At 49.5% G+C, this 11,896-nt stretch overlaps 2 protein-coding genes across 4 annotated transcripts in view; one reads left to right on the plus strand and one right to left on the minus strand.

Annotated features, from left to right (window-relative positions):
- Positions 1–11,896, plus strand: part of ACOX3 (acyl-CoA oxidase 3, pristanoyl) — a 51,338-nt gene that overhangs the window by 13,997 nt on the left and 25,445 nt on the right. For all 3 annotated transcript variants that reach the window (XM_006152948.3, XM_027773601.1, XM_027773602.1), the window contains exons 8-10: positions 6,468–6,564; positions 8,794–8,976; positions 10,802–10,924. In XM_006152948.3, the coding sequence (XP_006153010.1) occupies positions 6,468–6,564; positions 8,794–8,976; positions 10,802–10,924 (403 nt within the window). The remainder of the gene's footprint in view (positions 1–6,467; positions 6,565–8,793; positions 8,977–10,801; positions 10,925–11,896) is intronic.
- Positions 5,481–6,461, minus strand: LOC114008609 (small integral membrane protein 30-like). The gene has a single exon (XM_027773603.1). The coding sequence runs from the start codon at positions 6,192–6,194 to the stop codon at positions 5,961–5,963; it is 234 nt and encodes a 77-aa protein (XP_027629404.1). The 5' UTR covers positions 6,195–6,461; the 3' UTR covers positions 5,481–5,960.

Here is an 11,896-nt window from a genome sequence, read left to right on the forward strand (position 1 = left end):
CAACCCCAAAAAAAAAAAAAAAAAAAAAAAAAAGACACCTCAAAGAACGCAGAGCAGGAAATGGGAGTGGAAGTTACGGTCTTGTTCTGGACATTGAAAACCAGCACCCATTAGTTAAGTCCACGTGTTCCAGTTCGGGGCTTAGAAAACACACGTGCTGTTGCTCTATTGAAGGACTTTGTGCACACCTAAGGCCCGGCAGGGGGACTCCTCCTTGCTTGCTTGGTTGCAGTAAATTGTCACACTTGGTGGGGGACATCAGGTTTGATCAAGGGTCTCTGTCCACTGTTCATTCAGTTTTACAAATGAGTATTCTCTAACATTATTTGACACATCGCAGCAAAACCCCACATTTGGTTTCCCCCAAGTAAACTCATATTTCTAGCGATTGAATACAAGTCTCTTATTGGGGTGATATTTCAAAGAGCATTAAATCAGATCTTGTACAATGAATATGCATCACATCTATACGGTAAAGGCTCTCCTAAATAAACATGTCTTATTGCTGTTGTGAAGGCTCTTCTGAGACTCAGAAATGCAAGTCATTGTCATGTGGGGCACAATGATGACAGCCTAATAAGACAGTTTTAGGGTGGCCTCCCCCACCAGAGAGTTGCCATGGCCCAGGAGCCTTTCTGGACCTCTTTCTGCACGCTGCTGGACTGTGAGCCGGCCTATGCCAGAAATGCCCTGGCTCTTCCTGGGCCTGGCCAGTCCTGCAGGCACACCCAGCAGAGGGCGCAATGGCTTTAGAGCTTTAATGCAAAAAGCCCACTCTGAGTCTGCTCTTCAGGACCTGAGGTTCTAAGAGCTCTGCGGTGGTTTTTTTTATTTTTTATTTTTTGGAGAGGTTTTCGCTATAGGGCGCATGCCAGACAGAGAGAGACATAGAGACAGAAAGCGAGAAATCTCCCCCCAGGGGGGATGGTCACGCTGCAATCCCTTCTCCTCCATTCTCCTCTCGGGATCTCGGGCACACACGCACTCGCGCCCGGCGTGAGATTTAAGCCACCGGGTCCAAGATGCGAACCGCGGTCGACTACGTGGGAGTCCAGCGACATAGCCATTACGCTAACTGCTGGTTCCCTCTGCGGTGGTTTTAAGAACAAAGTCTAGAAAGACTTTTTCTGCTGGGATTCTGCCTGCATTCTCCATGTAATTCAAATATTCATATTATAATTTTGAAAAAAAAATTTAAATCTATTTCGAGAACATTTGTTCTGAGAAAAGCGGGAAGAATTTTTAAGTTAGATTTTATCACTTCATACGAATTTCCAAGAATGTGAGATGATCTTAGCGATTAGAGGCAGGCACAAATCACACGGGATTATTTTAGCCAAATAGCCCTAAAAACAAAACAATGCGGATCTTTCTGAGTGGTATTACCAGCCGACTCCGTCAGGCGGGCTGCAGGCACTGCATCTTGCATCGGCTCTATGGCGGGTCTGGACCGTGGAGATCTGTTTCAGTCTGTTCTCTGCTGCTTAATAGCTGCCTGACTTATGAAGGCCAGAGGTTTAGTCAGCTAATGATTTTGGAGGTCCCAGGTCAAGGGGCTGCATCTTGTGAGAGGGTCTTTGTGGTGGGACTCTGCGGTATCCGGAGGAGGAGCAGGGCGTCACGGGGACAGCTGGTGCCAGCACGGCTGTGTGTGGGTCTCTGCACGTCTGCGTCAGCTCTGGGCTTTCTCCCTCTCGTAAAGCCGCCAGGGCTTCAGACATGGTGGCCACACCCTGGTGACCCAAATCCTAATCATCTGCTGAAGGCTTTGCCTCATAATCACCTCTTATTTTTATTTTTTTTTTAAGAGAGATTTTTACAATAGGGTGCATGCGCTCACTGGAGAGACGGGAAGAGGCAGAGAGACAGAAAGTGAGAAACCACCCTCCAGGGGGATGGCCATGCTGCAATCCCTTCTCCATTCTCCTCTTGGGATTTTGGGCATGCAGGCACACGCATCCAGCATGAGTTGTAAGCCTCAGGTCTGGGACTTGAACCGTGGTTGACTATGTGGGAGTTCAGTGATGGAACCATTACACCATCTGCTGGTCTCTCCACACTCTTTTTCATTATATTGCATTTTTAAAAGTTTTGCCATAGAGCAGTGGGCTCACTGGAGAGAGACAAGGAGAGAAAGAGAGAGAGAGAGACAGTGAGGGGGAAAGTGAGAAATCACCCATCAGAGAGGAATGGGCATGCCACAATCCCTTCTCCTCCATTCTCATCCCTGGATTTTAGCATATGAGCACATGCACCAGGTCCAGGACTCAAACCCTGGCCAGCCATATGGGAGTTCAGCACCTTAACCACCAATCTCCACACTCTTAATACCATTACAATGGCTTACTGAGTGTTAATACGTGAAATTTGGGTGGGCACATTCAAACCCTAGAAGAATCCTTTTTTTTTTTTTTTTAAGAGAGAAAGAAAGGTTTTTGCTGTGGGCATATGTGCTTGCCAGACACACACACACACACACACACACACAGAGAGACTGAGTCCCGGACCTGGTGTGAGCTTTAAGCCACTGGGTCTGGAACTCAAACCATGGTCAGACATGTGGGGGTCCAGCACCTAAACCACCATGCCACCTGCTGGTCCTGTAGAATCCCTCTTGAAGAGGCTGGGAGGGCCTCCCTGAGGCACTGTGGTGTTCGCTGTGGGGCTGAGTTGGCAGAGGCCTGAGGGGGGAAGGGAATCACCGGGACTTGGAGCAGGAGGCCTTCAGGGCACGAGTGCAGTGCCTGAGAACTCCCGAGTGGGCCTGTCCCCCACCTCCATGCTGACACACCACACACGTAGCCTGTGCCCTCCCACACACCTCTTGCTACACACACACTGTGCCACATACAAGTTCCGTCTGTCCTCTGGGGACACTGATTCTGGCTTGCATGTCAGCTCACCACTTGACCACTGTCTATTTTTGGAACAGTTTTTGTGGTTCAGAAGTGATCAAAAGAGACTGCGTGTGTGAAATTTTGCCTTCAGTTAAACCCAAGCAAATACTTTTGCAAGTACAAATATATTCAGATTTGTTCCATCCTTGTGTGGCAAGAAAGGGTGAAGATTTTCCACTCCTTAAAAAGGGTTCTTTCTGTTTACAGAATCATACTTGACAAAGCATTCCTGGGCTTTCAAGCAACACACTGGAACACGTTCAGGAGTTGGCACCCAGGCTGGGTTTTCTTAAAAAGCGAGGTGTTCTGAATGCACGGCTGTGGTGTGGCCCCACAGACCCTCAGCATATTCCAGCCAGCCGGGCTCTGACTGCTCCAGGCCCAGGGAGCTGCTGAAGGCCTGGTCATAGCCACCTTCACTTTATACCAAGGAGGAGGCAGCGCCTGGCGTGGCTTCATGCCTGGACCCTGGACCCTGGGCCCTGGCTGGGTCTGGCAGCCTGATCTAGAATTCGCCTCACCTGGTCTCCTTGGGACATTCCCTAGGGACCTTGTAGGGGGCCTTCTCTAGTCCAGGCTTCCCCTCAAGCCCCAGGATCTCTGCTCCTCCCTGGGGAGTAGAAAGATGCTGCTGCTTCTCCCCTGCAGACTGTCCCAGGAGTCGGGGCTTGTGGGAGGGTGATGCTTCTCCATACTGTTACTCTTTCCACACCACGTACGTGCCTTTGAGTTCCAGACACTGTGGGCCCGCCAGGGAAAGGTGAATAAGGCCCAGAGAACTGTGGTCAAGAATCTGGCTCGGAGGCTGGCAGGTGGTGTGTGGTTAAGGTGCTGGATTCCCACATGGCTGACTACTGTTTGAGTCCCAGACCTGGCGGCTTGCTTTCTCACTTTCCCATTTTCTCTCTCTCTGGTCAAATTAAAAAAAATAATAATGACAAATAGAATTAAATAAATAATTTAAAAAAGAAGAAAAATCTGACTCATGGAGGGAGGCCAGCATTTGGTCGCCATGGAGCAGAAACACTCTGTGGGGTGCCCTGGGCTGGGTCTACCACGTGCCTAGAGGGTGAGGCAGAGAGCAGGGTGGGCTTCTTGGAGGAGGTGTGCCTGACTTGATGGCTAGGAGCACATGAGTGTCAGCCGTGAAGAGGCCGGGGGAGAGCCTGGCCAGCTGGAAGCATCCCGGGCAGGCCTGGGCTGCAGGAGCAAGGGGACAGACCTGGCGGCTTGCTTTCTCACTTTCCCATTTTCTCTCTCTCTGGTCAAATTAAAAAAAATAATAATGACAAATAGAATTAAATAAATAATTTAAAAAAGAAGAAAAATCTGACTCATGGAGGGAGGCCAGCATTTGGTCGCCATGGAGCAGAAACACTCTGTGGGGTGCCCTGGGCTGGGTCTACCACGTGCCTAGAGGGTGAGGCAGAGAGCAGGGTGGGCTTCTTGGAGGAGGTGTGCCTGACTTGATGGCTAGGAGCACATGAGTGTCAGCCGTGAAGAGGCCGGGGGAGAGCCTGGCCAGCTGGAAGCATCCCGGGCAGGCCTGGGCTGCAGGAGCAAGGGGAGTGGTGCCATTGGAAGAGGCCAATAGGGCCTTGCAGTCTAGGGCGCTGATCAGCTCATGCAGGGCACGGCCATTCTCACTGGCCATTTGGAAAGGTCGCTGCTCCCGTGAGGAGCAGAGGCTGAAGGGCTGGAGTCTGCAGCAAGTCAGCTGGGAGGAGCTGGCGGCTGGGCTGGGACAGGGAAGTTAGACAATGGGTGGAGATGGAGAGGAGGGGACCAAATCAGGACAACTCAAGGCAGGGGACGGCCCTTGATGTTTGACTGGTGGTGACTCAGGACAGGGTGGGGTGCCATCTGCAACCTGGGATGAATGGAAGAACACCTTCCCAGTTAACAGACAGACCCCTTCTCCAGCATGAGGGGTTGTTCTTCACAGGTGACGCTTTCTGCGGCTTAGGAAAAGCATACTCTGAGCGAGATGGCAAGGATCATAAGTTGCTAGAGAAACAACTGACCTTTCCAAGTGCATTGTTTCTTTTTCTTTTCTTTTTTTTTTTTTTTTTTTGGAGAGCTTTCTGCTATAGGGCGCGTGCACTCACCAGAAAGATAGAGAGAGACAGAAAGAGAGAAATCACCCCCGAGGGGGGATGGCCATGCCACATTCCCTTCTCCTCCATTCTCCTCTCGGGATCTTGGGCATGCATGCACATGTACCTGGCGTGAGTTTAAGCCACTGGGTTCAGGACTCAAACCATGGTCAACTACAAGGGAGTCCAGCAACATAGCCATTACGCTACCTGCTGATCCCCACATCTTTTATTTTATTTAAAAAGTTTTTTTTCACATCTTTTATTTTTGAACCTCTTTTTTTCAGGTAGTAAAATTAGTGTCTACGGGTGTGGTTTCTGCTGTTTTCTTTTTTTTTTTTTTATACAACATAATGGGTTTGTATTTAATATAGTACTTCTCACCATGAGAACGTGACCTAATTAATTAATTAATATAAAATTTTTGTTTACATTAAATCTCTTTTTCCATTTCAATGTTAATATAAAGTTTTTTAAAATTAAATCTCTTCTCCATTTTCATATTGGATACATTGAATACATTTTTAAAACTTTTGTCCTACAGAGATAAAAGTTTAAATTTTTAGCTAGTTGACACCTAAGAACAATATTAACTCGAGAGATAAAACGAAAATCCAATAAAAACATGAAGACTTCTTATTGGGTCAGGAGGCAGTGATTATAACTGAGCAGTCGGCGACTCCCCTGGATTCTGGGCAAGAACTTACTTATTTCATGTGCTTGACAATCGTAACACTATGAAATATTACTTATGTCAATTTTAGCCATCTTACTTTGACCTTTCTAACCAGCAAACACAAATTATAGGCTGCATTTTTAAGTGCATTATTTGTTGTAAAAAAAAAAACAAAAACATTTTCCCCCTACTAAGACATCAATTTATTTCCATTTTATGGGAAACAGCTAGGAATGTGAAAGTACCCTATACCATTTGGGGAAACTCAGACATCAATGCTCAGGTTTAGCCTCAACTGCACAAAGGTTTGTCAGGGTGAAGCTTGAGTGTGAAGGCCCTTCCAAGTCCTATCTGCCCATTTCTCTCTCGTGCACATGCACCTAAGCGAGCACAGATGCCTGTGATGCTGAGGACCGCACCTCGCAAGAGCGTGAGGGCATCTCCAGCTTCCACGGCTTCCACAACGGGCAGCACCGAAAGCAGTGAAAGAAGCACTAAGACCAAGTGTGTTGAAACTGAGGTCATGGTGTTGGGATCTTGAGGGCTGAAGGTTCCGAGAAATGGTGTATATATATTTATATAAAATCCTATCTTATTTGAAATATTCCCTTCTTGGAGCTCCGGATGCAGAGGCTAAGAGGTTCCATGTGACACTGCCTTCCAGGAAGCAGCCATTACAGGAATGGCGAGTCTGCTGTTTTCTTTGTCTTTAAGTATTGCGTCATGTTTAAGTGACTTGAGGGAGCAGAGAGCCCCAGCAGAGCCCCTAACAGAAGCCTTGCTACTTCTCCCATACAGATTTGCCATGTTCCACAAGGTCAGGGTTCCTCGCAAGAACCTGCTGGACCGGACTGGAGGCGTCACCCCCGAGGGTACCTATGTCACCCCCTTTAAGGTAGGATTCCAGTGGGGAAGTGTGTAGGGCCTCTCTGGTGCCTCCCAGGCAGGGCCTGGATACTGAGTGCTTCTCCCTCCAGGCTTGTGTGGGAGAGACCCCACCACCTGAGCCAGGCAGGGCTGGGGTATACGTCCCCTGGTTCAGGTTCTGGCACCTTCCAGGAAGGAGACTCAGGTCAGCCACATCATCAGTGTTGGTGTTTAGGGGCTAAATGGGCCTGAAAACTGATACTGGCTGACCAACTACCCAAGGCGTCCACTCCCCCTTGGGGTTACAGTTAGAGACGGCCGCCTTCTAGTACTAGTTTTCTAAGGGCTCAACGGGGAAGGGTTGCCTGGTGGTAACAAGTAGGGTTCTCTGGTGTCCCGCACTCACTGCCCCCTTAAATCCCTTGGGAGTAGCAGAGGTGATGGTGTGGCCCTGGGCAGAGATGGTAACCAAGTGGTAATCGTTGCCCTCAAGAATCATGAACTCACAGACAGGAAGACTGTACGCGGGGTCTTCTAAAAGTTTATAGAAGGTACACATGAAAAAACTATACATGGATTTCCAAATTTTGTTTTGCCCAAATAAACGCATACTTTAATTCCATTTTCCACCAACTTTCTGAAGTCCCCTCACATCCTAAAAATATAGGCTTTGTCACATTCCCTGGTGATGCACACCACTAGCCTGGACCAGAAAGAGCAAGAACTGAAAATGAATTAGAGAAATACACTTGAGGAAAGCAGGAGAGAAATAGCAACATGGAACAAAGTCATTGAAAACATGGAACTATTCATCTATACATTAATTAATGAAAAATTAATCGAAAAGTAAAATAATTGAAAGAATGTCATTGATGGATGGGCTCGATGCTAGCAAAAGGGTGAATTAGAGAATGGAGAATTGTCACCCAAAAGGCAGCAGGAAAGGGTTAAAGAAGTGAAGAAGAGATAAAGCTTTAAGAAGCGTTAGAGATCCATGTCTCTCAATCAAGGAAAAGAAAAAAAAAAAAAAAGAAAGAGGCCAGCCAGTGGCATGGTGGTTAAAGTGGTTGGATCCCTCATGGCCAATCACAGGTTCATATCCCAGACCTGTTGGTTTGAGAAACACACCAGGCATGTGTGCATGTGTGTCAAAATCCTAAAGGGAGGGAGAGATAGAAAAGATCGGTGTATAACTGTTCCCTATAAGGGATGCTCTCTCTCCCTCTCCCTCCCTCCCTCTGGGGAGCTCATGCACCATCCAGAAAATTGAAAAGAGAGAAAGAGAGAAAAAAAGAATACTTTGATTGACGGGACCGATGGAATACCAAGGTAGAAAAATAAAGAACCCATATTCCCAGATGCATAGTGGGAAAATTTGAAAACTTCAAAGAGAACATTCTGAAATCTTCCAGAACAGAACTGATTCCAGTAGAATAAAGTCACTTAAATGTCCTATTTCTCAACCCCAACACCGAATGTAAGACAGGGAGATAATATTTCACATCACTAAGGGAAATAATTTTAGGTATATATTTCTAAACCCAACTGTCACTCCTATGAGGATATAAGAAATATTCTCAGACTACCTTTGGAAGGTAGCCACTCAGACACCACAGTGTTCTGGAGGAAGTGCCTATTTAATAGACGACCCAGGAGAAGCAGGGGGAGACAGGCAGGAACAGTGCCGGTAACCAGGTCGCGGGTAGGGAGTACGGCTCAGGTGGTCGCAGGCAATGCCTGTGGGAATAGGCCCCGAGGAAAGGCACACAGTAGTCACCCATTTCACAAGCACACAGAGAACAAAGGATTCATTAAGTCGCTTGGAACTGCTAACCTGTGTGGGGAGGAGGATTCCCCGGGCGGGGATGAAAGCAATGCATTCCCTAAACAAGGCAGTGGCGCTGGTGTAGTCCTGGCCCTCTAACGGCACACGCTGCTTCTCACTTCTACCAAGGCGGGAGGCAGGGCCTTGGCACTCCCGGCAGTCGTGGGTTCCCCAAGAGGATGCACCCCTGCACAGTACTGTCTGACCTGCCCTTCGTAGGGTAGCTGGGTGTCCCCACCTCTGGGTGCCTCCCATCCCACCATTCATCAGTGACACGGTACCATCTCATACCTATGGGGCTGAGTGTCTGGGCGCCCTGGGGCAGGGCCTGACGAATGGGCTTGAGCTGGAACACAGGAGCGCACCGCATGTTCGCGTGATCCGAGAAGCACAGCAGCCTGGCTGGCGCTCATCATCACTTTTCTTCTCTAGGATGTCAGGCAGCGGTTCGGAGCCTCCTTGGGCAGCTTATCCTTTGGTCGAGTCTCCATCCTGAGCATGTCCGTGGCCAACTTAAAACTGGCCGTGTCTATAGCGCTTCGTTTTTCTGCCACTCGGTGTCAGTTTGGACCAACAGATGAAGAGGAAGTGCCAGTACTTGAGTATCAAATGCAGGTATAGGTTTTTCAAATATCCTTTATGTCCTTCCCATTCTGTTTACAAATAGCCTGCTGCTTCCAGGTAGTTGCAGTTTGGTTACTGGGAGTTGAACGAAGCTCTTAAGGCAGTTAACAGGACAGTTAAAAGGAATGCAGCGTCTGAGGTAGTAAGGCTTCTAGTAAATGGTTTTTAATTAAAAAGGAGCCTCTATGGAGTAGCCAAACTAAGGCAAAGGGACAGAAGCAAGTCCGGTGAGGTGCTGGGGAGGCAGGTGTGTGTACCTTCTGCGTGTGCAGGTGAGGCACCACAGGCCTTGGCAATGGTGGCATTGCACGTCCGGGGCTCACGCTTTGGCGCGTTCATCACCTCCCAATGAAAGGGTTCCAAGAACATCCATTTTAAGCAGGGGCAACAGTGTGTGCTCCCCGTTTCTCGTGATGGCACCTGGGACTGTAAAAGGGACGCTTGTGCCGTGGCTGTGGCAAAGATGCAGTAAAGCCTGGGCATTATTCCGCAGCGGGGGACGAAGCTCATCACAGAGACTGTCCCCAAGGTGCTCGTGTGGCGCGAGCCCTTCCTGCCGCCATTTGCCCTTTGCAGCTAGGCAGGCTGCAGGCGAGTTCTGTTCACAGGCGCCAGAGCTGGGATCAGAGGTGCCTCCAGGTAAAGCCCGGTAGTGAAATCTGGCCCAGACGTGAGGCACGCTGTGCATAAACCAAGGTATATGTGAGTGGAAGTTTGAGGAAGTTGTCACCAATTGGCTGTTGTGTCTTTTAATGTTCCTTTACTGTGGCTGTGAAGCTGGTTTAATAAGGAAACAAATAAGGAAAAGCAATGTCCCGGCTGCTGGGCGTGCAGCACACAGCTCCCTCCCACACAGTCCCCAAGGTCCCTGTGCAGTCAGGGCCTCTGGTCTGGATGACGAGGGTAGTTCGTGGTTAGAGAACCCGCTGGAGCCATGGTGTTCGGGCTCAACTCAAGGCCACCCTGACTGCTGTGTGCCCCCGGGCGAGGTGCTTCCCCTCTCTGTGCTCTGCATTTCTCATCTGTAAGTTGATGCTGATGGTGACCTCTTGCTAGGGTGGTCGTACAAGTGAAATAAGTGACACGTGAGAGCAGCTGATGCGGCGTCTGGCCAGCCCTCAGCGAGGTCAGGCAGTGGTGGACACAGGTTCCCAAGGCATTCTCAGGCTTCTGGCCCGTCCCCCCTTGCTGTCTTCCATCCCTCCTTTCTCTTATCCCTCCCCCCGTCCGTCCTTACATTCATCTATCCCTCCATCACCCATCCATCTGTCCATCCACTCATCACTCCAGCCCTCCAGCCTTCCTGCCCTGGGTGTGGCCCGTCTCATGGCTGGTGCGGTGCGGGGCATGTACAGGGAAAGACATGTTCCCTGCCTTTGAGGAACCTGTGGCCCTGTGCCAGCCTGTTTTCCCACCCAGCTCAGGGGCGGCTGCTCCGTCTTTCATAGGTTCATGGAGCATGTGGTGCCAGTCAGTGAGTCTGTGTGCCCGGCAGGGTCAGCCCCCGGAAGGTTGGCTTTCCTAGTTCACGGGTGGATTGGTGCTTTGTTTACTCGGATGGGACAGCGGAGGGAGGTGGACGTTCAGGCAGTCTGCTTGGAAGGTGTCCACCGGGGTGATGGATTCAGGCTGAGCAGCACAGCTGAGCTGGCTGAGTTGGCTGTGCATCAGGGTGAAGGTTTCCTAGCATGCCAGGGCCTCGGTGCTGATAGAGCGTGTCCCTTCTCCCTCCCGCCTTCCCAGTCCCTGTAGGGGTAGGGGCGCTGGCCCTGCCTGAGAGCCCAGGGTGTTTATGCAGGCATCTCGTTTCTCCTAGCAATGGCGCTTACTTCCGTACCTGGCTGCTGCCTATGCCTTAGACCACTTCTCCAAATCACTCTTTCTGGACCTGATGGAACTTCAGCGAAGCCTTCTAGGGGGAGAACGGAATGCCAGACAGGTGAGCGGTTACCCGATTTTCTCCGCAGCACTGTTCAAATTTCCTGAGGCTGAACCGGGGGCGGACCCGCACCCACTCAGCCTTTATTTCAAAACAAAAGCAGCTCCTGGGTTTGTGGGGACAGAGCCTTAGACACGCCCCTCTGGGTGTCCCACCCACTTGGCACTCTCGGCTTGCACAGTGATGTGAGCAGTTTGGGCACGCGTCCATAGTCCTATTTCTCGAGGATGTGCTGACATGGCTTCTAATTCCAGTTTGTGAGTTCAGCTGTTGTTCTTTTGAGAACCTGATGGTTTTGCAAAATCCCCATTATTAGCCCGTCAGTAGAGTTCATGGTTCTGATCCTTTCCCGAACAACTGTACAAAGGTCTGAGTCCAGCTGACTGGATTTGAGTTGACAGTCAAGGATTTGTGCCCGAAGTGAGAGCGCAAGTCCAGAGGTCGGCCTCTGTGTAAAGAGAAGTCCGTTACTGATGTTTTTGTAGGTGGCTTACGAATTGATTTTCCACAGACCCCCTCGTGCTGACGCAAAAGGAACATGTTTGAGAACAGATTAGATATGCTACAGATTGGGCTTCGGTGGAACATCCTAAAAAGCGGTGGCAAATTTAGCATATTTTAGAATATTCAGCATAAAGATTAAGGAGCCCAAGGTAAGGGTATACAGGGATGAGCAGGAAGAGTCACCGCAGAGCAAAACAGGGATCTAGTGGGGTCTTGGGAGGGAGCGTTTCATGGGAAATGAAGGAGTTAAGCATGTTTTCCCCCAGCACGAGTCACTGTCACTTCTGCCAGCTCCGTTCGCTCTGCGCTCCTGTTAACACTGAAGTGCAACCATCCTGTATTCTTCCCGAAACTCGGTGGTTTAACCAGGCACAGTGAGACCCACACGGAGCCCCTTATTTGAAGTTGAAGACACTAGTAAAATGGATCGCTTTTTTTAGCAAGTGTGTATCTCTTTACCTTTGGTGT

Source organism: Tupaia chinensis, unplaced genomic scaffold (genome assembly GCF_000334495.1).
Source record: "Tupaia chinensis unplaced genomic scaffold, TupChi_1.0 Scaffold000360_1, whole genome shotgun sequence".
NCBI classification, from domain to species: Eukaryota; Metazoa; Chordata; class Mammalia; order Scandentia; family Tupaiidae; genus Tupaia; species Tupaia belangeri.

Excerpts from the sequence above, each read along its gene's own strand:
- LOC114008609 (XM_027773603.1), bottom strand. The coding sequence starts at position 6,194 with ATGACCTCAGTTTCAACACACTTGGTCTTAGTGCTTCTTTCACTGCTT.